This window comes from Gambusia affinis, linkage group LG07 (assembly GCF_019740435.1).
Source record: "Gambusia affinis linkage group LG07, SWU_Gaff_1.0, whole genome shotgun sequence".
Classification (NCBI taxonomy): Eukaryota; Metazoa; Chordata; class Actinopteri; order Cyprinodontiformes; family Poeciliidae; genus Gambusia; species Gambusia affinis.
This window is the reverse complement of record NC_057874.1, coordinates 10,315,051-10,340,917: the sequence shown is the minus strand read 5'-3', so window position 1 is coordinate 10,340,917 and position 25,867 is coordinate 10,315,051. Positions and strand designations below refer to the sequence as shown.

The 25,867-nt window shown below is 38.2% G+C and overlaps 3 protein-coding genes across 3 annotated transcripts; 1 reads left to right on the top strand and 2 right to left on the bottom strand.

Moving 5' to 3' along the window:
* Nucleotides 1-619: 619 nt before the first annotated feature.
* Nucleotides 620-11,772, bottom strand: LOC122834585 (NCK-interacting protein with SH3 domain-like). The gene is made up of 13 exons (XM_044123141.1): nucleotides 11,433-11,772; nucleotides 9,453-9,565; nucleotides 9,165-9,369; nucleotides 7,348-7,423; nucleotides 6,635-7,206; nucleotides 5,465-5,635; nucleotides 4,929-5,015; nucleotides 4,550-4,688; nucleotides 3,456-3,536; nucleotides 3,239-3,367; nucleotides 3,026-3,115; nucleotides 2,771-2,943; nucleotides 620-2,014 (listed from the first exon to the last, which is right to left on the bottom strand). The coding sequence occupies exons 1-13, from the start codon at nucleotides 11,601-11,603 to the stop codon at nucleotides 1,790-1,792; spliced, it is 2,232 nt and encodes a 743-aa protein (XP_043979076.1). The 5' UTR covers nucleotides 11,604-11,772; the 3' UTR covers nucleotides 620-1,789.
* Nucleotides 11,773-12,877: 1,105 nt separating this feature from the next.
* ndufaf3 (NADH:ubiquinone oxidoreductase complex assembly factor) lies at nucleotides 12,878-15,463 on the top strand. Its single transcript, XM_044123147.1, has 5 exons — nucleotides 12,878-12,994; nucleotides 13,737-13,932; nucleotides 14,026-14,092; nucleotides 14,860-14,960; nucleotides 15,091-15,463. The coding sequence occupies exons 1-5, from the start codon at nucleotides 12,918-12,920 to the stop codon at nucleotides 15,214-15,216; spliced, it is 567 nt and encodes a 188-aa protein (XP_043979082.1). The 5' UTR covers nucleotides 12,878-12,917; the 3' UTR covers nucleotides 15,217-15,463.
* A 978-nt stretch (nucleotides 15,464-16,441) lies between these two features.
* zgc:112334 (uncharacterized protein LOC619199 homolog) lies at nucleotides 16,442-24,872 on the bottom strand. Its single transcript, XM_044123133.1, has 11 exons — nucleotides 24,795-24,872; nucleotides 24,113-24,220; nucleotides 21,837-21,933; nucleotides 21,583-21,717; nucleotides 21,312-21,510; nucleotides 21,101-21,232; nucleotides 19,364-19,463; nucleotides 19,093-19,264; nucleotides 18,846-18,990; nucleotides 18,711-18,765; nucleotides 16,442-16,885 (listed from the first exon to the last, which is right to left on the bottom strand). Exons 1-11 carry the CDS (start codon nucleotides 24,834-24,836, stop codon nucleotides 16,742-16,744), a joined length of 1,329 nt encoding a protein of 442 aa, XP_043979068.1. The 5' UTR covers nucleotides 24,837-24,872; the 3' UTR covers nucleotides 16,442-16,741.
* Between the last annotated feature and the right edge of the window lie 995 nt (nucleotides 24,873-25,867).

Here is a 25,867-nt window from a genome sequence, read left to right as displayed (position 1 = left end):
CTTAACTAATCATCATAGCAGTAGTAAACATACAGAATATACAAATACTTTTTTTTTTTTTTTACATTATCATAACGGTAAAGTTGATAAAAACCGGTTGTATTTTGTTTAGTCGATAAGTTATTTTCTCCTGACTTTTTACTGTCATTCGTTGTGTTTCCTTACTCTTCTTGACGGTTGGTGGTTACCACAGTAACCACTAATAGCTAGCTTGTTCTCTTTTTCAGTTGCTGCCTGTAACTGTGGTGTATCTTAGGATCAGCTGTGTGTTTTCTTTACAATTATTATATTTGACTTGTATTTTAGATATATTTGATTATATACAGAGTATTGTGTTATTTTGCCATGTTTTGAACTGTTGTGTTTAATTTTACAATTTAACTATTTTGTCAATTCTTCATTGGGAACAATTGCTCTGTAGTTTAGCTTTATTTATTATATTTTATTTGATTTATACAATAAATTCAGTGAGCCTGAGTGTGAGGCAAACGGATAATAAAATAGAAGATGATTAACTTATGTGATACTGAAGTTATTCTGACAGTTATTATTAAATCATCTTCATTGTTATTGCCCTATTGTTTGAATTATTTGCTCCTAACATCACAACAGATAATAGCACTGTTAAAATATAGCTTTATTAGTTTCATTACACAGTTGCAGCATTTTTGCAGACATTGCCAATCAAAAGGATGTTTATCACTCAAACATAAACTTTACACATACTGTAAACAAATACACCATTAGTCAAAGAAATTAATACTCAGATATGGATTTTAGAGAACGTGAAGAAGCATTTCTATTGGAGGAGGACCAGCAACAACAATATATGAAAAACAAGGACATCAGTCACAACACTGATGCAAGAAACAAGGTAAATAACATAAAAACCACAGTGAGATCATAAAAATGCCTCGGATTTGTCTTTTAGCATGATATTTTTTCAGCAGGAACACAAGATTATAACTGAACAAGTGTGTCATACCCCACATGCAGCCTGTATTCAGAACACTTCATCTAAATATGTGAAGGGGTGATTTCTTAAGTCTTCCAAGGCTTTGCATTGTAGGAAAACAGAATAATTATTGTAAGAGACACAAAAGCCAAATGTAGCAGAAGGAGACGGATGCAGCAGAGTTCAGAGAAGCAGAAGCAGCTACCTCAGTCATGAGGTCTATAGAGATGAGTGTGCTTTGCCTTTCAAAGTCAGGAAGTAAATCTGCTTTAAGTGTAAGTATTGAGAGGTTTTATGGCACAGAAAGTCAGGGGTAGAAGTGCAGTAACTATTTAAGAAAATAATACTCTCCGTAACACACAGTAGTTTGGTCCCTCTACGAAGGGAAGCTTGAAAACGTTTTCTCTCTGGCACTGAAACAAACTACAGATTTGTCTCTTGATATTTTCTGTGAAAACTATTTGGTTTAAGTTAGTTTGGTTCGAATAAGACTCAGCTGTGATTGCAGTAGATTTTATCTGGCAAAGCACATGCAGTTAGTCCATATGAGACTCTTATTGCTTTTAAATTCACTTCAAGAGCTGCTTGGCAATTACTTTTGGCTAACTGTACTTCGTGAGTTTTTAGTATTCTCAACATCTTTTACAACGCTAAAGAATTGTCTATCATTTAAACTAAATAACTTGAGAAATGTGGAAACATGCACAGTGCATCCCTGGAGAGCCTGTTGTTTTTTCCTCAGCCGGTGCAGAAACCATCAGTCTTCCAGCAAACCCCACCTTCAGCAGACGGGAGCGAAACTACAGCGCGTGAATGTGCACCACACGGATATGGTCAGTTCTGGTTATCGTGGATCTGTGGGAACTCCTTGAAGATCTGCTGCACAATTAGCTTATCCATCTGTTTCGCCGTGGCGCTCCCTTCGTCCTCTCCAGGATCTTCCTCCTCCCTGAGAATCCTCTTGAGTGACCCCTGCAGGTCAGAGAGGCGGTGCTGGTGCTCCAGGTAGTCCGTGGAGCGCATGATGGAGTGCATGAGGGAGAGGTACTCCATCCGCAGCTTCAGGAGGAAGAAAAGAGACGATTTAGTAAACATCATTAGTTTTATTTACCACTGGGATCAATAAAGTATTTTTTAATTGATTTGAAAACAAATGTGACAAAATGGAATATATTCAACACTACTTCTTGTAGCATGCAAAAAGATTTCAATTAAGGACTTTGTGGCCGTGTGAGTTTCAGGAATCAACTATTTTGCCACCCAATATAAATTACTTTGAACATATTTTTACTCAAAACTCTTTTGTTCAAATATTCAAAATTGAGAAAAAGCTATGTTCAGCCTGACATACTCAACTTTTACAAACAAGAGTCGTTTCTGTGAATCCTTAAGATGCTGATTAATATTTCTGCATATGCAAACTAAAACTGTGAAGAAAACCTTCCACACTTAAATTTTTCTATTGATCAAGTCTTATTTTTCTTACATTTTAATTAATAAAACAGTTAAAATGGAAAATAAGTAGCTTCTTTAAATACTTTTGTCATTGGCTCCTTTGACCAAGGTGAAAATAGCTCCCTCTAGTGGCTTTTCGTGGCATTGGAATCTTGATGATGCCAGAATTGAACAAATTTCTCATTTAATTTTTCGTTGGTAAAACTGATTTTAGTTTGGTTTCATGCAACACAAATTAAACATCAGAACAGCTGAAATGAAAAGCTTATTTTCCAGATTTGTCTACTGTCAGAACTATAAATATCCAACAAAACCTTCCTGCCTGCATCTCGGTGCCGAGTCAGCTGCTGAGAGTCTCACCTTGTCTCCGGGAGACAGGTCGGAAATTTGCCGGACAGCGATGTCTATCATCACCATCATGTCGGTGCGATAGAAGATGTCGGCGGTCTCTCGGCTACCAAAGACATCCTGTAGGAACTTGAGCACAGAATGAGGTGCAGGTGGAGTGTGTTTGAACATACACACTGGATCCTCTGCAGAAAACAGCAGATTTCATTTAGAAAAACACGCCGGAGCCCATTGAAGAGTGGGAATCATTACTCTGTGGGATTTCACCTCCTCTGTTCAGAAGCAGCAGCACCTTTTCTGTCAGGACCTTGACGTTTTTCTGCTTCAGCTCCTGCATTATTGCATTGTTGCTTGGCACTGGTTGACACAAATATGGAGTTTAAAAAGGTATTTCTGAACAGAGACCAGGACAACTAAAATATTTCTCAAAAGTAGAGATCAGTAAAGAAGTTGTTTAATATGTGAACAATCTTTTCTGACCCGTGTGGTGCAGGTTGAAGGCCAGCAGGAGGTTCAGGAAGATGTCCGGCAGCTGCTCAGTGGGGTCAGAGGGAAGCCCGTCCTCCACCACACCCAACAGGAAACGAACAAATTCAGCGCTAAGATGCTCTGCAGACACAGAGGTTCCTGTAGCTGCAGATCGTCCTCATAACGAGCATCATGTTAAAACTTCTCAAAACAAAGAGACGTATCCTACCGTAGTGGTGATACGGCACCTGCTCTCCCATTGAGAATATCATAGTTAATACCAAAGCTGTGTAGCACATCTTCTGGTGTTCTGGAGGAGACGCAAAACAAATGCACAACAAAAAGAACAAAATCGTGTTAAAGATAATGTCAAACGATTATTCTTGTTCTAAACAAATCGGAACAATTGGTTTGTTCAAATTTTCTACATATTTTCAGCAAAATGTTCTGGAGTGGTGGAACAAAACCAATAAATATATAAATAAATACATCATTCATCAGTTAAACTGGTTTATTACTTCATTGAACAAAGAGCAGCGTTCTAGAGAGATTTGACTATTGCAAATTTATAAATACAAATAAAACGATAAAAATCATTTAAATATAACAGAGTGGAAGTGAAAAACCCTTAATGTGGTCAAACAAATCTACTTTTAGAAAACAAATGTAGAAGCCCGTCATAAGAAGCAATTAACCACACAATAAATTAAAATGAGTTTGATCATTTCCAGTGTTGTGATTAATATTTTTTGAAGGGCAATTTTGTTTATAGAGACTTCATAGTGTATTTTATTTATAATTTTCTTTTCATTAATTGTTTCTGACTATGGTGTTTTATTTTGGGTACCGTATTTAAAATGTCTTCCAGTTCCAGTGTGGCGTATTCTGAACGATTATTGTTCAAAATACTCTCAAAATGACAATATTGCACTTTATTGCAATCAAGCCTGTCAAGATAACTAATTAATCATTCAATTGTATGATAAATTAAAATTAGTTTGATCATTTCCATTTTGATAATTAATATATTTTAAAGAGCCGTTTTGTTTACGGATGCATTTTATTTATAGTTTTGGTTTGCACGGTTTTTATTTTCTTTTTATTCATTCTTGGTTGTGTTTATTTCAGATATTCAAAATGTCTTCCAGTTCCATCTCTTCCATGTTAGTTGAAAACGGCATCAAAACAACAATATTATTGTTTATCGCAATTATTTCTGGGACAATTTATCTTCCGGCAAAATGCATTCCAGTGACAGACCTGCCGATGTGAAAGCTTTCCAAATATGAGGCGACGCACGTTAATATTTATAATGTTCCTCACCCTGTGTGTCCGTCTGCAGATCTCTGGCCAGCTCCATGGGCAGGATGGAGTTCAGCAGAGTGGAGATGAGCGCCGCGTCCAGGCTGCACATCGCTCCAAACACTTTGAGCAGCAGCAGCCGCAGAGACACGCGGTGCTCCTGCATGAAGCCCAACAGAGAGAGAGAGAGAGAGAGAGAGAGAGAGAGAGAGAGAGAGAGAGACAGAGAGAGAGAGAGAGAGAGTCAAGCTGCACATAGCAACACAAGTCAAAGGTCAGCCAGGAGACAAACTAAACGCCTCAGTGTGACACATTTACAATATGAAGATCATTGGTGGACAAGTGTGGTGCTGAAACGGTTGTCTACTATATAAAACAATAGCAGTAAGCTACACATTACCATCTGATAATAAGAAACCAGCGACAGAACATTCTCGTAGTCGTTGGACTTGCACATCCTCTTACACACTTCTGGATCTGCATCAGTCTGGAAGCACAAACAGTGTGAATGAAGTAACAGTGAAACAGAGAATAACTTATTACTGATGAACACAGAAACACATTGCAGGATGAAGAGTCCGCTAATAATCCAAACTCAGATCACAGAGACTCAAAGTGTTCATTTCCAGTCCAGCAGAACGTTTGTGGTTTCTACAATCCATATTTATTCAGACCAAAGATTTTCAGATTTATTAGTCAATGTTCGACTGGAAAACAGAACTTCACTGAATTTATGGGAGGATTTCAGGATTTAAATATGCAACTGGGAAAAAATCAGTGAACTGTGAGGAAGAAAGACAAGACAGGATGGATGGATGGATGGATGGATGGATGGATGAATAGATAGATGAATAAATGGAGAGGTGGATGGATGGATTAATGGATGGATGGATTCTTGCTCCAATGAAGCTGCTGTGTTGTCGTTGTCATGGTTACCAGTATCTTTAGCAGCTCCTCCAGGTAGCAGGCGATGAGGGCGTGGTCCTCGTGAAGAGCCCAGCTGCGCTGCTGGGAGTCGTCACGGTGACGGGCAAGGTCACTGAAGATCACCTCCAGACGCTGTTCGTCGTGACACACCTGACCCTGCGGCAGCGCTGCACTCGAGTCCTGCAGACAGTTCAGTTCAGTTCAGTTCAGTTCAGAAATATGTTACTGATGCTAAAAACACTCAGTTCTGACAGATAAATTAGCTCCAGTTAGCACCTTAAAACAATAATAGAAATTCAGCAATAGGTCAAATATATACATGTAGTTCAAATAAACATTTTTTTTGTTTTATTCACACTTGTTTTAGTGAACCATATGGCCACCAGAGGGAAATATAAGCAGCTGTTACACATCACTGAGATATTAAATCTGGATTAAATTAATTTACCTACTGTGGTAATTCTTCTTAGGCCTCTGTCATAAAGACTTGTGTTTCCAGCCAACTTGTAAGTTAAACAAATTTAACTAAAAATGATCACTGATGTAAATGCTGACCCTAACAGGATGTGGTATTTCACTTCTCTTTTTGTGCCTCTGCAAACAGCATAAAGCATTTATTTTTAGAGGCTTTAACCTAACCTGCAGCTGCTGAAAAATGAAAAGTGAAGTTCTAAAAACTAAAATAGTTTTAACACACACAGATGACAGGTGATGTTATCGTTGTTGAACAGTACTGTGGAGCAGTTTTAAACCTGTTTTTAAAAGTGTTACATAAATAATAAATGACGTGTAAAAATAACCTCAAAGGTGCTGCAACAAAATACTAGTTTAAAGGTGTACATATTTATGTAACCAGTTTATTTTAAGTTTTTTATCTTATGCTTCAGTTTGTTTTTCAGTTGAACTGAAAAGGTCATAGGTCACCTTAAAGGAGAAATTATTTGTCTTGCTGTCACTTGGACAGGGCTGTGTAGACTTTTCATATTCACTGTGTGTGTGTGTGTGTGTGTGTGTGTGTACTATGTGTGTGTACTATGTGTGGGCTAATTGTCGTTCCCATCTGGGCCCCCCTCGGCCCCCTGACTCTAAAAGTTTATCTCCGCCTCTGTCGGTAACTCTAAACTCTGAACAGGCTTCAGGAATGCTGGATCCGCATGACGAAGCGAAAACAAGCCTGACCTTGCTCTCCACCAGCGACAGGAGAACCTGCTCCAGAGCGGCGGCTGCCTGCGGCAGGGCGGTCTGCAGGTGGCCCACCACCACCCCCACCGCCACCCGCGACAGCTCGAAGCTCAGCCCCGTGTTCTTCCGCACCAGCTCGATCAGTTCGGCGCTGGTCGTCATGGGAACCGGCTCGGAGGCCGAGGGGCTGCCAGGAGGGCTTCCGGCCACAGAAGGCGGGGCCATGGGCCATTCGGGCCCCGGCGGATCCGCCAAGGAGAGCTGGGTGGGGGCGGCGTTGGGGTGGGCGAGCTCAGAGAGCTGCGGGAGCTGTGGAGGCTGCGGCGCCAAGCTTTTCTTCATGGGAGCCGGCACGGGAGGAGAGTCAGACGACTGGACGTCGGCAGGTGGGACGGGGGGCTTGACGCGAGATGGCACGGGAGGGGGAGGGGTGCTGGCGGCGCTGGGCAGACTGATGTCAGAGGTGGCCAGAGAGGAGCGGGAGGCGGACTCTGTGGAGGTGGTGCTGATGGTGAGGGAGGGAGCGGGGGACGCGGGAAGGGAGGACACTCTGGAGGGGACCTCCGGCTCTGCAGAGAGGGACAGGAATCCGGTTACAGAGGAGCCGAGTGGCACTGACCTGACTAAGAATAGAGCGCGGCGCAGGACGCATCAGCAAAAACATGCCGCCGCAGTTCGCAGCCAACAGGTGGAGGAACTGAGGGCCTAACCTGGACGCCGGTTGTTTCTCTGCTTCTCAGGGGGAGGGGGAGTAATCGGAGCGGCGCGCCGGGGCTGAGGCGGCACCTGCACAGAGGAAAACAAACCGGGCCGAGTTAGCAGAACCCCCGACGACTCATTACAGAAACAAACATGATTTAGGGGGACTTTTATAAGAGAGCAGGATTAAAATTGTTTCATTTTCAACATCCCTCTAAATTACTTCCTACACTTTTTTTATGGATAAACTAGTGTACCTACAACAAGCATTAACATTAACAAACAAAAAGCAAAAAGGGGTATTAATACAAAATAAATAACTGGATAAGAGGACAAATAAAATAATAATAAAATAACCAAACAAAGGAGGTTAAATTAAAACGAATACATACAAAACAAAGACAAAACACAAAACATAATCAATTGGAAATGATTTAACATTTATGGATTAGGATAATTTTTTTTCTACACTCCTGCCATAAAATATTATGGCATCTTTTACTTATATAGGTTGGAGACGAGCCTCTTCAACCATCAGAATGACCTTTTTACAGTAAAGTTTATTAGAGTGTCGGAGTTACACCTGTAACGCAAAGTAATCAGATGATTAATTACCTTAATGTACTGTAAATAATCATCTGAGTAATTACATTAATCACAAGCTCAATAATCTTTATTTGCTTGATTTATTGTTTTTCATTTCATACCAAAAATTGGTATAAAAGTCTTCAGTCTGGTGCTTTTTTGTTTTGAATGACAATTTTATTTACAGACTTATTTGCTGTTTCTGTTGTTTTGTTTGTTTATCTTGGATATTTAAAATGTCTTCAGTTCCAGTGTTAAATATTCATCAGAAATTAAAGTTTATTGATTTTTGAGAATGTGTTCTTGCATTTTTATGCCATTACCGTTATATTAAAACAGTCTCAAACTGACAATATTATCGTTAATCACATCTGGGACAATCTGTTTCTGTGACAGGTCTAGTTGGAATACCTGAGAACTGAAATATTATACAGTACAGACCAAAAGTATGGACACACTTTCTAATTGAATTCAATGAGACAGTGTCTCCAAACTTCTGGTCTGTACTGTACCTAACAAGATATATATAAGATATATATGAATATATTCTGGATTTGGTATACACCTTAAATAATTTGTATATAGCCTGTATTAGTACAGGTTATATACAAACGTCAATATTATTGACATACATTGTACTTAACAAGGTAATGATGCTGAAATGCAAACTTTTCTAAATCCAGTGAAACAGAAACTAGCTGAAGCACATAGCTGAGATCTTTTATTAAAAATGAGTGAGACAAACCCAAAATGTAACATTTGTTCCAAAAAATAGCAATGGAAAGCTACAGGGTTTCTCCCCAGTGTATTATAAGCCTGGTGGGCCACCAGGCTTTAATTGTGCTCCCACCAGGCTGAGCATTGCTTATTTATTTAAATATTTTAAAAATATTTGCATTTTTTAAGTCTTTATTGTTGGTGTTCAGGTATTAATCTTCCAAACTTTCATTAAAATAATTATCAAGTGATATTTTAAAATTTTCTGTCAACTTTTAAAAAATTTAACTCAAAAACCCAACTGGATGACTAACTAATCTAGCGCCCAACTAGAGCTCTAGCGGTGTTGTTAGCTAGTTATTAGCATCACAACTTGTGATAGCAAGTTTTCTGGGGGAAACCTTGTAATGCATTCAATTATAAAACAGTTTCCTGCTTTGAATAAACCTCCAAAAACAGACGAATGCATGAGCAGCAGAGCAGGTCGTTTTGAGCCGTGCAGCCGTGTGTGTAGAGAGCATGTTACCTGGTAGAAGCCCGGCTCCGCCTGCATGCTGTCCATGCTCCCTGATAGCGGCACGCTTCCCTGTCTGCAGTAGTTCTGGTTCAGGCCGTTGGGAGGAGGAGGCGTTTGGCTCAGGGATATTTCACTGTTGGAAGCGGGAAGTCTGTGTCCGGCGGAGGAGGAACTTCGCCGAGCCAGGGTCTCCTTTCTGTGGTGGATCAGCTTTCTGCATCACAGCCAAGCAACTATTTAACTAACAGAACATAACGCAGAACTTCTGCCAAATGTTTCCCTTTCTCTCTGTCTTACTGTAGAACATCTCGCTGTTCCAGATTGTATTTGCCTCCATTCTTTAAGGCCACATTGTGGATGCCTTCGATTGCTCGGTCAATGGACTGCAGAACCTCATCTTGCTCCGGAGCCTGGCAGAAAACAAACAACAACAAAGAGGTTAAATATTCATTAATATGGCAGCATTAAACTATTAAACTTTAAGCTTAACAGGACATGGCCTGGGGACCCATGTGGTTGTAGGCGGAAACAAACGGGGCCAATTATGTAACAACAACAGCCTTTTCACGTTTTACAAACACATTCCTTTGAAATTCTTCATTTCATGTATTGGGCAAACGTAGCATTGTCTGTATGAAAGGGAAGAAAAGTATTTATGCAAACAAAAATCTGAAATGTGTGGCAGGCATTTGTATTCAGCCTCTTTATTTAGACACAGTGGACTCGCGGCACAGCCAGAGTTGGGTAGTAATTACTAGTCACATGCATTTAAGTAACTTTTTGGAAAAGATTTACTTTTACTATTATTTTTACTAAGCTGTACTATTACTTGTGTAATTTTATTACAAAGTATTTCTACTGTTACTAGAGTACAATTTGTCTACCCACTGTGAGTAACTTCACTGAATGAAGAACGAACTTGTTTTAACCAAAAAAATCACCAGACACAGACACACATGCAGCTTTTGTTAACATTTCATAAGTTTTATATGGAAAGACACTAATTTGTTATTTGGTAATTATATTATTTATATGAAATGTTTTTGTTTTAGTCCTGAAAATACCTAAACTTCCTCACGCCTTAATATGATGGTCCGGCTGTTGATACAATTTTTAAAAATCAAATGATTGATGCACAGTTACTCAGTACTTAAGTAGCCTTTTTACCAAAAAAAACAAAACAAAAAAAAAACTATTGTTTTTTTTACTTTAATTTGAATAAAAGTATGTTGAAATACTTAAGTAACAATTTTTTTTTTTTTTTTTTTTTTTTACCAGTTTTGCAAATCTAGAAACTGAAATGTTTGCCCACTCTTCCTTGGAAAATAACTTAGGTTCAGTCTGATAGTATAATGTTATCATCAATTTTCAATTCTTGCCACAGATTCTGTATTTAATTCTAATCATCTCTGCAACTCTGATCAAGTTCCCCCTTGGCAACAGCATGATGCTGCCACTGACATGTTTCACAGTTTAAGGTGTGTTAATAGTAATAAGACGTTAATTTGCAACCACAAAAAACAAAAAGTTTAATTTTGGTCTTAACGGCGGGACTGACAACACTGAATTTTAATTAGCAGAATCAAGGGGTTGAATAAAAATGCAAAGCACACTTTTTGGATTGTCATCATTTCCCCCAAAGTTCACTACCATACAATACACTGAGGTGTTTTATCAGCTAAAACCACTCTAAAGTACAATAAGGTTTGCGTTTGTATACTGACTGAATTACAGGACTCTATAATTACAGTCATGCGTGGTCAAAAAAACCTCAGATTCAGGCTTATTAAGTTTAGGAGAGGGACGGCATGCGTCTCCTGCCAGCTCATGCATCCAAAACAGCACGCAAGCTCCGACTTAGTTAGTCTGCATCCAAGAGCAAAATCCTCATTACTGGACTCATGTGGGCGTGACTGGGAGAAACAGAGAAATACTGCATGAATCATGGATTATCAAGAAGTTAGCAGAAAGGAGTTTCCTGCGGTTGAGCATGTCTTTATTGTTTAATTATCCCATCAGTATTCAACTCCACTTCCGTCCCACCCCGAGTCCCCTCTCTGCCGCTGCAGTGCAGAAAGATGAAGGAAAGTCTCTGCATGATGGAACATTTTCTATAATTTATGATTTATTCAGCAGGCATAAACCACTGAATATGCCTCCCTCGATTCCACTGATTCAGCCCTTTTTATAGCCAAGCGCATCAAGAGGCTGAGAACTCAGTGTTCAGACAGAGGGGGAGAAAAGTGGAAACAAATGTTTCACATCCGTCTGGTGTACCTGCAGTTTTTCGATGTAAGAGGCCGGGATGTAGCCGGTTTCCCCCGAGCTGCAGCGGGACCCCAGCCACCAGTGTTTGTTGCTCCTCTCCAGGATTAGAAAGCTCTCCCCGGCCGCGAAGTGCAGCGAGTTGGGCTCGGACGATCGGAAGGCGTACAGAGACCGATACATGTTTCAGAAATACTTTGACAAACCGAAACAAAAAAGCCGAGAAAAAGTGTGGAGTCCAAGCGGAAGGATCTGCTCAGCTGGGGGATTTAAAGAGCCTATGAAGGCATGGTTACAGTGAATGGCTGATGTCTATTTACAAAGCAGCTATCATCTGACCCCTGTCATACTACAAGATGCTCACGAGGGGCGCTGTTACATCCCGAACTCACCCACCAGACATTGTAATTGATATCAGAGCTCCTACTGGATTTTACTCGATAGTCAATGTATTATGAAATTATTACATAATTGATTTGCATAAACAACTATACTATTAAACAAAAATACAAAAATAATGTTTCTATTAAAATTTCTATTAGAAATTATTATTAAGACTTAAAAAAGAAATCTCAACTTTTACAAAAATATATAACCTTACTAACTTTTATTTAGATGCAGCTCATTTACCTACAGTAAGAAATGTAAGTATAAACATAGAGTTATTTGCTTCTGTATAATAATATTCACACAAAATTATGTAAAATATTTGAAACATGGTGTATAATGTTGGATGTAATGTTTAATGCCAAATGATGTGTCAACGATAGTTTATCAAATAAATGCAGCAAAACGAATAATAAAAAGGTTTTTGTAATGAAACCATATGTTTTACATTGAACAGTATTAGATTTCACAGAAAATTACAGTAGCCGTTGCAAGAAGAAGTAAGGAATGGATCCTTTATTTCAAATTCCAACAGTGTAAATAAATAACATTGTTAAAAGTGATACCATACATTAAATCTCTGAATGTGCCATAACAGAAAATTCTAAAAATTAAATATTGAATATTTAAATACAAAAACATAATTTTTAGGTTTGTTATTCTAACCTTCTTTGGTCAGCAGAGCCTAAAATATTTAACTGGAAAAATATTTATTTTGTTTGAATGTTTTTATTATTTTTATTATGTTATTTCATCTTAGTCTTTAAAATACCAAAATGTAGACATAACCTTACATTTTCGTCTGTGGAAATAGTTTTGAAATATTAAATCAAATGTATATGACCAGGTACTCTCTTTACGTTTACCTTTACTTGAGTACAGTTTTTGGCTACTCTGGTCACCTTTGGCTTTAACTTATCATTTAGTTGCCCCATTTGCCCCAGTACTGTAAAACTGTTATCTTCTGTGTCGGTGGATTGGCGTAAAAATAGTTCAAACCTCCTCAACCAACGTGGGACAAAATATTGTTCGACTTTTCGACGCACGACTGTTCAGTGAGAATGTGGTGTTACAGCGCATTCCGTCCCCCTGCGTGCCACCGGCTCAAACATGGCCGCCAAGTTCCTCCTTCAAAGATCAACACAGGGACTTCTGTTCTCCTCCAGATCTGTACCCGCTTTCTCCAGGTATGTTTTATTAAAACTTCTGAATATTTAACCCGTAAACAACAAATTACGGATGAATATGTTTGCTCTTTATTGTGTAATTTCTCTAAGAAGGAAGGCCATTTTAATGCCATGGTAACAGTTACAAAAGACTCCCAGTCGTTTTTTTTTTAAATATAGTTCTGTTTTTGAAGTATCTGCTGTATTGATTCGCTTTTGTTTTTACTAAGACTTTCAGTCTAGATTTAATACTATAATATGCCTAGTTTAAATGACAAAATCACAGCTTACAATTGTAAAACAAAACAAAACTTTCTCTGTAGCTTAGCAAATAAACAGGCTTACAAAAAAAATCTGCCTCTTATAATTGACTATAAAGAATACGAGTATTTGGCAAATGTATTTATGCTTGTGTATGTCTTGCACAAAAACTGGCCTACAACATTTGGCTGTCAGTGGGTTTCTGTTGGCTCTTTGCCTCTTGAATGGGGCCATTTGTCAGACCTGCAGCACATTCTGTTATTTAAAACTTAACATGATGGAGGAAAGTATAAAGACTAATTTATAGCATCTCAGTATTTTTTATAGCAATTCTTGCATTGCGTTACTGAAAGTATGGTTTTACTTTATTTGTAGTGTTCACATTCAACCTGGAATAATGTATAATTTGATTTAGGTATTTCTCTGGCCTACATATGAATTTAAAAGAAAACAGAATTGCAGAATACAACCCTAATTTCAATTCTCGTGTCTTTGATTGCAGCCCATTTCTCTGCCGAGCTCACAGATTAGGGCCAAGTGACGATGAGACGTACCAGCGGACCTCCGTGTCCATCATGAAGAGGGAGGCCAACAATGGGATCCTGATACACAGCTACAGTCCTATGGGATTCAACATCGATGGAAACCGGGTGTTTGGGCCCTGCGTTGTGATACCGCCTGCCATCCTTCAGTGGAATGTGAGATCACAATCCAAACAGTCGCTACGCGTCTTTTTGTGTTTCCTTACAGGCGAGTGTGTTCTAAGTTGGAAAAAATGTGTCTTTCTGCAGATTGGAAGTTCTGAAGACATCACAGAGGAAAGCATCTCTCTCTTCCACATGCTTGAACCACCTATAGGTACGACTTAGAACCACAAGATCACACAAGAAAAACATGAGGATTTTCCAAATACCTTAAGCATTTTGATTTACTGAGTGTAAAATATCTAAACTTTAGCACTCTTTGGTTTTGTGTTTATGATACGGTTCCTCTAGCAGAAGTCATATAATTTGAAAAAATGTATTCATGATGGGTAAGGATGGACAATAAATAAATATTGCGATAGACATTTGGTCAATATCATCTAATAGAATAATTAATACTGGTATAAAGAATATTCACTGATCTTTGCTATAGAACCAGACAGCATTCTGGGAAATGTAGGCAGAGGAAAGGTTTTAGGACCTCAACCTCTCACGACCAGCTAGCAGGGTTGTTGGAATCAACTAACTCACTCGCTCTGTGGTTACCTAGCAACAACCCAGTGAGGAACTGGTGGTTACCTAGCAACAACCTGCTGAGTTGCGCAGCAGCAGTTTAATGTTTCACTTCTGGTACATTTTAGTAGTTTTATTCTACATTTAATACTTTAAAGGAGTGGTTGCAGGTGTGAATAATTTTGGGATTTCCACAATTGGAAGTTTTCTGTTTCTGGGTATTTGTATATATTTTTTGGTGCTGCATAATTTGAGTATCAGTGCTGGAATCAGTTGTACCGTAATAATTTGTGTAGACCAATACATATTTCTTTCATGTTAATGTCCATTTATAATTTTTTTCTAAGGCATATAGTATTTAAAATGATTTACTTTTCATCTTTTGTATTTTTTTCTGTGCTGCTTCAGAGATTCTTGTGCTGGGCACAGGGTCAAGGGTCGAACGAATTAACCCCTCAGTCCTCGCACTCTTGAAGCGGAAACGCATCGCTTTGGAGGTGCAGGACACGGTAAAGATCACTCAATCTTTCTACGATAGATTAAAAAAGAAAAAAAGATTTTACTTCATTAAATGTGTTAAAATATATTTTTCGAAAATGCCTATTTCTAAATTTGAATAATTTTATTGCTCTTTTGCAGCCGAATGCCTGTGCAACATTCAACTTTCTGAACAGCGAGCGGCGGCTGGTGGCCGCTGGTCTGATTCCTCCCTCTTACAGCAGAGCTCTAGAAGTGAAACAGGATGAAAGTGAGGACTCAAAGTGAGAGAGTAAATGGTCATTTAAAGATGAGGTTCACATTCAAGTGGGAGGATCGTCTCCCTGGCACTCTTATCAAAGCTTTGAGCTACTTTGAGAAAATTTTAAACCAAGTTGTGGCAATTTTTCACTGTCACATTCTGGTTTGAAAGTAAATACAACTTTCAGTCATAAATGAACAAGTTGAGTAAATCTGTATTCTGCTGTATAAAGTCGTTGTATAGACTGGTTATAAATACATTTGTTAAATACGACGGTTTGATTTATTTATTATATTCAGTGTTTCCATTATTTGTGTAAGAAAACATTTCACCATTTGTCATTTTCAGTCTGCACAGCAGCATGTACAAAGTAAAATGAACTAACAAACAAAGGATCTAAGTGTGTGACGTGTTGTGGGCTGTGCCGAGGCGAGGTGCTTGTTTGTGGCGGCTGTCCTTCTGGATAAGCCTCTTTGCTCTGTGCGTCCAGCAGCTCTGCAGCAGACAAGTTGCCTGTGCAGCATATGATATAATTCACTGGCTTTGTCCTTCTCACTCATAAGCCCCCAGCAGAGCGGAGGATCCACAAATCCCCTGCATGTTCGATTCATCTCTAATCAGCTGCTGCCACGCAACGTGTCCAAAGTCAGTCTCAGCGATTAAACTCATGTCATTCAGATGCAGTCTGCAGCTGAGCTACTTTTACCTGAGACACAATGCCTACATCACTGGGTATTTTGAGAGTGAGCTTCAATTAATAACACATAGAGAACTACTTTATTAGTATTCTAAATAATATTCACACCTCTCTCCAGGGATTTAGCAATGAAACAATGAACAATGAAATGTGTACGACCGCATATTAGGGTCATTGTAGAACGAGGAGTACATTTAAAGTACATTGAAAAGTCAGTCTTCTGGGAAAAAAAAATCCCAGAAGACTGAAAAAAAGAAAGCTTTTTCTTTTTTTGAAAGAAAAAACTTGGACATTTCTGAGTTTTAAAAGTTGCAAATTAGCTAGAAAAAAATCTGAAATTTTTTAGAAAAACAAATCGTAAAATTTGCAAAAGTTGAAAGTGCTCAACTTTTGAAACTCAAATTTCCAAGTTTTTTTTGTTTTTCCTCAAAAGCTTCTGAGATTAATCTCAAAATCTCTTGAGTTTTTCTAGCAAAGTTTAGATTTTTCAAATTAAAATATTTCTTTGTTTTTCTAGAAAAGTTCTTAGAAATTTCTGAGTTTTTTGGCAAATATTTACTGCTATTCCCCCACTCCCATATATAATGGCCCTAATATGTGTATCAAAATTATAAATATAAGAACTACACAAAATAACACAAAAAAATAATCACACAGGGGAGGTACAGGACTCAAAAATTACAACGTTTCATGCGGGCTTTTTCAAACAGAACCAATTATAACAATCAAAAGGAGAAAAGGGGATTTCCAATATTTACATTATCAATCAGGATTCACTCTATAACTACAGAACTGCTTGTGTGTGGTAGCCATCTTGTCTGTTCAACAGAGCGTTCCTGATGCGGACGGCTCTCTCAGTCGTTGTCGGAGTTGTGGGACAGATTGCGAGGTCTTTCGAAGCAGAGCTCTGCTCCGGTGATCCGCCGGTACATATCTTTGATGTCCTCACACTCGGAGTCAAAGTGGTTTGTTGCATCATAAGACCGGGACACAAATATCTAACGCAGCAGAGAGAGGTCGGAGGGAAGTGATAAAAACAGATGCTCTTCAGTTGTAAAAAAATTATTTTTTTGTGGAGTTCAGAGCAGAAGTTTACATACATCCATTAGCATGAATCTTTGAATAAATTTGGGCCTTTAATGCTTCTTTTTTTTTCAGACATTCTTTTTACAGAATAAATGTACAAGTTCTAATTTCTTGTGGATGTTGAATACATACAGGGCTGAAATATATAAATAGATCCCCGCTAATATTTGATTAAATGTTGTGGAGAAACCACAAACTGTTGTAGCTTTGAATTAGGTTTTGGATTAACCTTTGACCTCTCGCTTTACCAGAAGTTAATTTAATTTCTGGTATGAACTTGGCTTTTAAACACAGACTTTATGTACATATTTAATAGGATTAAGGTTAGAGTCCATGTGAATGTTAGTGGTGAATCCATCAGTTTTAAAGAGTCAGTATTATGTGCTTTACAGGCACATGGTGCCATCTTCTAGCATTATTAAGTTACCTTTAGTTGCTATAAAAATGCTATATATATATATATGAAATATAATTTAAAAGAACATTAACTTCATAATTTAACACAGAGAAATTGGGCCTCTGTCTCTTTAAAAACTCCTGAAACTCCACCTTCAGAAAGTCATCACAACATGGCTCCTCTATTAACCCTTTAGGAATGTTTTTAACACTGAGCAGTAGCCGTATAATGACCTCGGTAGATGCACAGTTCCACCTGGTGTTTGCTAATTGCTGCTGGCTAGTCTAAAGGAGCTGCTCTGTGAGGCAGAACATTGAAAACTGCGGCTCTGAGGAGGAGCTGCGCCTCTCAGTGGTTTTTGCACCACTGAATGGTTGCCATGGAGACGAAAGGATTTCTCAAACAGGCATGAAAAAATAAAGCCTTCACTCCAGGTATGTTTCAGACGAGGGAGTAACATTTATTGAGCTCTAACATAAAGCTCAAAAAGTCAATTTTGCATAATACTGCCCATTTAATGTACAACTGGGATTATTAATCTGCTACAACACTCAGTTCTGCGCTTGCTTTAACCATGTGAGCTGCTACCTTCAAACAAAGCCTGTCAAGTTTATCATAAACAGGAAGTTGCTTGAATTGTCCGCAGTTAAGGGACTTGTGCCAACCAAAGCGCGAGAACCTGAAACAAAATCCACACATTGATGGATGACTGAAATGTGCAGCTGCCCACATAGACAAGATATTTCTAGGAAAAGCTTTTTGGTCAGTTAGACCAGGTCTGAACTATTTGGCCACAATCAAGGTATGTTTGAATGATGACCATCTGTCAACCATGGTGGTGGCGGCATCATGCTGAGGGTCTTTTATTTTTTTTGCTACAATGGTTACTGTTACATTTTAAAGAATTAGGTGAAATAATGAAAAATGTTGAAATATATAACAAATACATACAATATTTTGGGCTACGTCTTGGTTCTTCAACTTGACCTGAAATCATCAGTTTGATGGTTGCTGGTTGGACACAGTCCAGTCCGAGCAGGACAACGATCCCAGTCACACATCAATGGATACAACAGGCTGATATTAAGTTTGTAGAATGACCCTGACCTCATCCTACTATGAGGTCAGGGTCCCTGACGACCCTGGCGATGGTCAGGGTCATTCTGGAAATCGATTACACAATAAATTCCAACGTGTGGAAGAAATTTCTCGTAAATTATTTCAGTTGTTTGTTGTTCAAGATAAAAAAAAGTCACTGAGAGCCCAAAATGAATTAGACATTCATGCTGATGATTGGTGTATGAAAAATTGTGACTGCCTCTGGTGGCTCCTCACTTTACCTGACTCTTTCTTCCGTCCTCGTTCGGAACCAGCACGTTGGTGACGGAGACAAATCTAGAATTATCAAAGTCAGGAAAATAAAGTTACAATAATGTGGTAAAACAGACCCGAGCACAGAAAGACTCGTCACTAACTTCTGCATGATGGGTTCCAGGAGCTCCAGGGCCGGCTCCACTTCTTTCTCTGGATTGTTGGTTTCTACAGTCGTGCTCACCGTGGCGATGTACATCCCGTCCGAGGCCAAGCTGTGACTGTAGGACACTACACATATGTAAACGTCTGCGAGGACGAAACAGAAACGTTCATTCAGAGTGGTGAGAGTTCATCAGGAAAAGTCTGGAAGCTCACAAGATGAGAAATTTTATGTTTTGTTTTGTTTACCTGACTTTCTGTTCAGCTCTGCCTGAGGGATGATGATCTGACAGGAGCTGGCCTCATGGGTGTTTTTAACTGGATGATTTAATAAGCAGATAACCCTAATGACACGTCCCATTTTCCTGACCCGGTTAGGAACGTAGCTGGGATCACAGATTAACTGCTTACAGTGGAAAACCTGTGATTAAAAAAAAAAAAAAAAAAAAAAAAAAGCTTGTATCATTTAGTCCTGAACATTTCAATTAAAGTTTCCCCCACAGTCCAACGTCTGCTCCACCTTCCCATCCGATTTGACAGATTTCACTTTGCCGCTGTCCATGACAATTTCATCCACTGGTTTGTTCAGCAGGAAGGTTCCTCCATACTCTGCATTCAGTCTGAGAAACACACAAAGATAGAAAAGATTAAAAGTCACTGTAATCCAGCAAATACATGTCAGGCGGAATATAACATCCCACAGCAGAAATTCACACCAAATATCGATAACAACCTAAGAAATTCACACACACAACAAAACCATTACATATCAGTCCATAAATTAAGTTACGTGTAATAAAGTGAAATGGAACAAAGAATAAGTATTAAACACAAGATTTAAAAAAGTTACCAAAGTACTTAAAGCACAATTTAATGATGCATCATTTCAAACTAATATCAATGGGGTAGGCCTTGGTTTTGGCCAATAAAATGTTTACCGAGATGTTATGCCTGTTATGGGAAGTATCCCAAAACAGGCAAAAGCAAAGGGCTCCTTAAAGACTTTTACACTTTAATATTTAAAAATGTAATGACAGCATTGGTTACAAGCATGTTATTAAACTACTGGATGCTCAAGTGAGCCCCAATGGATGTGAACTAAAGTAAATTAGCTGCAGCCAAATCCGCCTCATAAGATCAGAGGAACTAAAGAATAACCTGGAGAGTTGTCAAAGAGTCTCAGATTAGACATGGAGAAATTCAGAAGGATCTGAAATGAGTATAAACAATATTTTTATGAAAATAATGAGTAAGGACATCAACAGATGAAGAAAAAACTTGATGAAGCTGGTTTAGGGTTTGCTGCTGAGATTTGAACAAGCCAATAAAATATTAGGAGAATAAGGTCTGTTCAGATGAGAACAAAACTGAACTCTATGATGCTGCAAAACGATGTCTGGAGATGAAATGGTGCTGCACTTAGTGCCAGTAACACCGTACCAACAGGAACGTTTGGAGGTGGGAGCATCATGGTATAGGGCTGCTTTTTCGGTAAATGATACAGACATATACTGTTTGGTCAGTAAAGGGGAAAGTTGATGGAGATTAGAGTTTGAAGAATTAACTATCTGGGATTTCTCAGCAACACAAGGATTCCAAACAGAAAGCTGAGCAAATTCAATACCTGATCAATGTTTGATACTAATTTCTTCACATAGGATAAATCTTCATTACCAACAGACTTTTCTATGAAGTACTAATTATATTTTAGTAAGTTTCTGTAGTACTTTGGAGAAAGTTTCAACAGAAATAAATCTACAATGAAAACATTTGACTTGTTTCAAGCTTATATGTATGTATATGTAACATAGCAGAAAATTCAACACTAAAATCTTAATCAAGAATTTCAGAAAACCGACTTAGGAAAGCTCAAAGTAACAGAAGAAATAATGTTTCTTAAAGCACCACCTTAACGTTCCGATTGAGACACAGTGAGACTCAAACAAATGAGTTACTCGTTTGAGGCAACAGTGTTGACGACTGCTCTGTGCAGCCAGGCAGTGACATATTTCTGAAATGTTGTGATTTTTAGTTTGATCAAACTTTGTTCTTTTTTTTTTTAAATTTTGTTTTGCTCTCATTAGTCCAGTTAGACTTTGCCTTTGCCTTTTAGCTCCGTCTTGTGAAACGTTCAAGAAAAGCTGTCGGTTCTGCATGACGGAAATGAAACTGAAATGTTTTTCAAAAGTCGCTCAGAGATAAATTTCAGTTGGTATTTTAATCTAAACAAAACAAATAGAGACTCTCTGCATCTCACCTGGCATATCCCTGCGGTAGCTCGCTGAGGCCATACAGCGGGTACAGGTACGGACTGCTGTTGTGGCGGGACAAAGACTCGCAGTACTGCCTGATCCGGTTGATGGTTTCCAAACAGGGCCGATCCAAGTAGCTGCAGAGCAGGAAACCACATGGAAGGCAGACTGAGGCATTTGAAGCATCTGGGATCACTGATTCAGATCTCGACTGACCTCTCGCTGGAGTGTAAGGCTATGGCGTGACCTGTGACCTCTATGACGTCCTGTCCCAGGTCAAAGCGGCTGAACAGCTCTCGCGTGGTCGTTTTTTCAGGATCCACGTCCTGGTGAGTGCGAGGGTTTCTCGTGTCAAAGTTCAGGACAAAGTGCAGCAGCTTCTTGAACCTCCTCTTGTCAAACATGCCCATCAGATCTGAAAATGTTGTAAAATCCCGAAATACATTTCTGCCTGTAGAAGTAGATTAAAAATGCTAAGCTATGTCACCTGAGCTCTGCGCATCCTCCTCTGTGGCAGGGACTTTGTGCACTTTGCCTGCTTTGAACACATAACTCCCTTCAACAACTTTGAAGTCCAGGTAGCGAGTCACCTCAGTGTGCACCAATATCTTTACCAGCTGGCCTGAAGCAAACACACATCAGCTGATTGTAAGATAAACCTAAAACAATAAGCTAAACCTAAAACCTAAGATAAACCTAAAACAATAAGCTGACTGATAAGATAAGCTACACAGAACTCACCAGTGGCAAGAAAAAACTTGGGGACGAGATCCACGTTCCACTCTTTCCCTCGTCGGATCGATTTAGGAGGGCCTGGAACCTTAAACCGTCTGTACAGCTGCGAACAAAATGAGCGTTTAATACCAGCAACAAAGTGTAATGATAAAGATGAAAGTCTGCCAGGCCAGGGAAGGTGTGGATTCATGGTGGCATGACAAAACCTCCACAAAAAAGTCTCAGAATGGAGAAGTTATACAAAAATGTTGTGAAAAACCAAAACGCAACAATTATTTCCCACTGCTACTAAAATATTATAAAGTTTTCGGTATTAAAACTTTATAATAAAGTATTTTTAACATTGATTAATTGTTTTTTTATTATTATTATTTTTGCGCTTCAAACTAAGCAAAAATATACAGTGAATACTTGGATTTTCAAGCGCTTTTGGAGTTTTGGTCCAGTTTTGGTCTTTGTGGATTAAAACAACTGAGTTGGTTAGTTAGTTGGGTTATCTGCTCAAGTAGCCAGCTAAAAGATGTACGTGCCATCCTGGTTTTAAACCAGTGTTGGTTTGGTAAGCAATGTGGATCTCATAAACTAAACATTTAACGTTCCAAAACTGGCATAAAATAATACTTTTTTAAAGTTTCATCAATTTTGGGAAAGAGGTTTATGGCCTAATTTTGATTTATAATATGTAACATAATCTTGAAATAAATAATGGATTAATCATTTCCAAACTGTTTTTTTTTTTTTTGGGGGGGGGGGGGGGGGGGGGCCAGGAGCAGCACCAGGACCAGCACTAAATTCCAGATGTGGAAGCCGTGTCATGCTAATCAATAAGGAACATAGATTCTGTTGTAATTCCTGGAGAAATTTTGTCTCTAACACCTAATTGTTTTAATAAATAAAAAAGTAAGCTCACAACGGTTTACTCATTATTTAATAATTAAAGTTAGCTACTCATGGTTAACTGAGTTTGTAGAATTTCTTTAATCAGATTCTCATCAAAAAGAAACTCAAACATCTACAGACCAACATTCGAACAACTCTATTTTGTGGTCTTTTGAGATCTTATCATATTTATTCCAGAACACAATCAGCGTGGGATGAGGAGTTGCTCTCACTAAATCTGTGGACTGTCAAGTTAACTTTGGAGGTTCTGGTGAGAAGAAGCTAAAGTGATTCAAACGTCAAATTAGGTGTGCTCCTTTAAAAAGAATCAAAAATATGTCAAGAGACAACTGCAACATCTGTTTCGCATGTGCGCATATTTTCAAACAGCTGCAAACGATGACAAAATATATTAAACTCCTTTAAGCCAGCTGACTGGTAGTGCTCAGAGACAGAAAATACTCCAAACAGTACACTGTAAAACATAAGAGGGTGGTTTAACTTGAAAATGAAAGTCCATCTGCTGCCTTGAAATGCAATTTAAATCAATAAGAAAATTTGTTTGGTTTTAACTCAGAAATTAAAGTTCATGAAGTTGGTTTAACAACAAGAGGAAAGTTGTTTAAACTTTGCTTTTAAGTTCATTAATCTTGAATTGTGAGTTTTAACTTAGATGTTGAAATTTAAACCAAATAATTATTTCACAAAATGCAACAAAACATCTGCCCTCACGTAGTTCAAGAGCCACAATTCTCTATTATTTCACTCATAATATCAAGTTATAATAACTATTTATTTTACTTTAGAATAATTTAAATTCTTGTTTCAAACTGCATGAACAAAATTTTTGATCTGATCATGAATTTTATTAAACATCAAACTGATTTTTACTCAAAAACATTTAGTGGGACAAAACATTATACCCAAGCTTTGCATGAAAATAAACATTTTCCTTAATAAAACACAAGAGTCAGATCAATGTAACACACTTCCATCTCAGGATGCAAAAACAAGCCGCTAAGCATTCTGGGAAACAGTTCCCACTCTTCTTTTTCTTCTTTCGGCTTTTTAAAAAGGTTTTTCTAACCTACAAACTCTAGTTCATTCAACTTTTTGAGGTTTTACAAAATTAATAAAAAGTTAACACAATTGACTACTGAAAGTTCATCTTTCACAAACTCACACATTTAGGTTCAAAATCTATACCTGGCTAAATTTATTTGACTTAAAGAGCAGAAGATAGTGGACACAACTAAATCTGGTCCAAATGTTTAGAAGAAACCTGATCTCTCAAATGCCACTTTGTTTTTTGGGTTTGTTTTTTTTTTGTTGTTGTTGTTTTTTTTTTCATTTTTGAAACCATAACTTTTTAATCCCATTGGAGTGTTTTGGATTGAACAGACCTCCTCGAGGGGAGAAATGGAAGCACTTTCTCCTCCATGGTAAGAGTTCTTGTCGATGTGAAGGACCTTTTTCCCACTCAGAGACATTAGGCCAGACAGGACACATTCCTGAAAGAAGGAAGAGGGGACAGGAGGGGAAGTGGGTCAAATGCTGTTGGAATCAGCAGTTATCAGTTTGTGTAAAGGCAGATCAGCTTTAATGCCATGATGTCACTCCATAAATCCCCTTCGATAGCCAGAAGGAGCTCAGCAGGCTGACGGTCCAGGAAACTGAAAAATGTCCAAGCATTTCTAGCAACACATTAACTTTTAATTCTACTGGTAAAAGTTGAAGTTAAGACAACAAATCATTTGGTTTGTTTTAAGGTGTTGGATGAAAATATCTACAACTCAGTTTTGATTTGACCTTGAAGTAATTGCTGTCATAGAGAAAATAAACAACTCTACAGACAGCACTCTTTCCAGGACTGGACGTCATTGTGGTTCTTCTGTTGTCAGAAAATGATCTCAGCAGATAATATTGCTTTGCCTGAACCTTTCAAGTTTTTTAAAGGTTCAGTAACTTCTGCAAATTACTGAATGTCTTATGAATCAAGACTGTAAGTTTCTGACAGAAAAATGTTCATTCCCCTACACTGCATGCTGATTATTTTATGAGAAAAAACATAATGTCTTTTCTTACCTTAATTCCAGTTCCAAGCACTATCACATCATAATCCTGCATCCTGATTTTGTCTCTGATTCAATCCCAGCTGCTTCCCCTGAATGCAGTTTATAATGTCTGTGCAGAGAAACAGGTGACAAGGCGGTCTGTGAGAGTAATTGCTTTGCAATAATCCTCTTATGATGGGTACATATATGCATACTGGGTGTATGAGTGAATGAGACTAAACCTAAGACTGAACTCGCACAATGCAGATTAGAGTATTAAATTTAATTAGTGCTATAAGTGAATGAAACAATTCATGATACATTTGAATAGTTTCAGTGTGTTTAAATATGTTATTTAGTATCCTCTTATATTATATTTTAAAACTTAATGCTTCAGTAAAATGCTTATCAGTTGGTAACAGTGGCGCAATTACATACTTTCTGAGGTGTTTGCGAACATGTCATCGCCCCTCCCTCCATCTCCAATGACTTAAACTTGTACAACTCATCGTTAATTAAAGTATCAATAATAATAAATGCACATATATGTCAATAAATTGCTACTTACAGGGCAATTAAAAAAGAATGAAACGAAAAACATTTACATGTTAGCCTGTGTCTAGAGCCGCCTATGAGCTGCATGTCTGAGGCATTTTGTTAGCATGTTTTCTATCATTCTTATAGCTTGATAGGAAGCCTTATCCAAACTGGCAACCCACATAAATAAAATGGTGAAATAATATTGACCACAAAACACTGTATTTATAATTTATTGATGATGGCAAGAAAAGGTGTTGTTTCTGTTAGCGTAGGTGTATATTTAATCTTCAGTCTTAAATTGTAAAAGTAGAAAGTCATGTTTGTTGGAGGTAGAATACTAATTGGTATTCTACCATCTTTTTAATCAAACATGTCAAATTAATTAAACATTTTCTGCTTTTCTTTGTATTTAACTGTAATCTGGCTAGTTGACAGTTTTTTCCCCCGAACGTGAAACGAAAACTACATTACCCATGATTCTCGACGTCGTGCCATCGGTGCAGTTACGCTCGTGGTTTTTACTAAGCGGCGCGCACGCCTGGGCGGGAGCTGAGATTAAACATT

Coding starts and splice junctions, on each gene's coding strand:
- LOC122834585 (XM_044123141.1), bottom strand. CDS start 11,603: ATGTATCGGTCTCTGTACGCCTTCCGATCGTCCGAGCCCAACTCGCTG. Junction 5,016..5,464: donor AGGAGCTGCTAAAGATACTG/GTAACCATGACA, acceptor TTGTGCTTCCAG/ACTGATGCAGATCCAGAAGT. Junction 3,368..3,455: donor GGTGCCGTATCACCACTACG/GTAGGATACGTC, acceptor CTGTGTCTGCAG/AGCATCTTAGCGCTGAATTT.
- ndufaf3 (XM_044123147.1), top strand. CDS start 12,918: ATGGCCGCCAAGTTCCTCCTTCAAAGATCAACACAGGGACTTCTGTTC. Junction 12,995..13,736: donor TCTGTACCCGCTTTCTCCAG/GTATGTTTTATT, acceptor CTTTGATTGCAG/CCCATTTCTCTGCCGAGCTC. Junction 13,933..14,025: donor CTGCCATCCTTCAGTGGAAT/GTGAGATCACAA, acceptor GTCTTTCTGCAG/ATTGGAAGTTCTGAAGACAT.
- zgc:112334 (XM_044123133.1), bottom strand. CDS start 24,836: ATGCAGGATTATGATGTGATAGTGCTTGGAACTGGAATTAAG. Junction 21,233..21,311: donor GCCTTACACTCCAGCGAGAG/GTCAGTCGAGAT, acceptor CCTGCTCTGCAG/CTACTTGGATCGGCCCTGTT. Junction 16,886..18,710: donor AGGACGGAAGAAAGAGTCAG/GTAAAGTGAGGA, acceptor CTGCTGCGTTAG/ATATTTGTGTCCCGGTCTTA.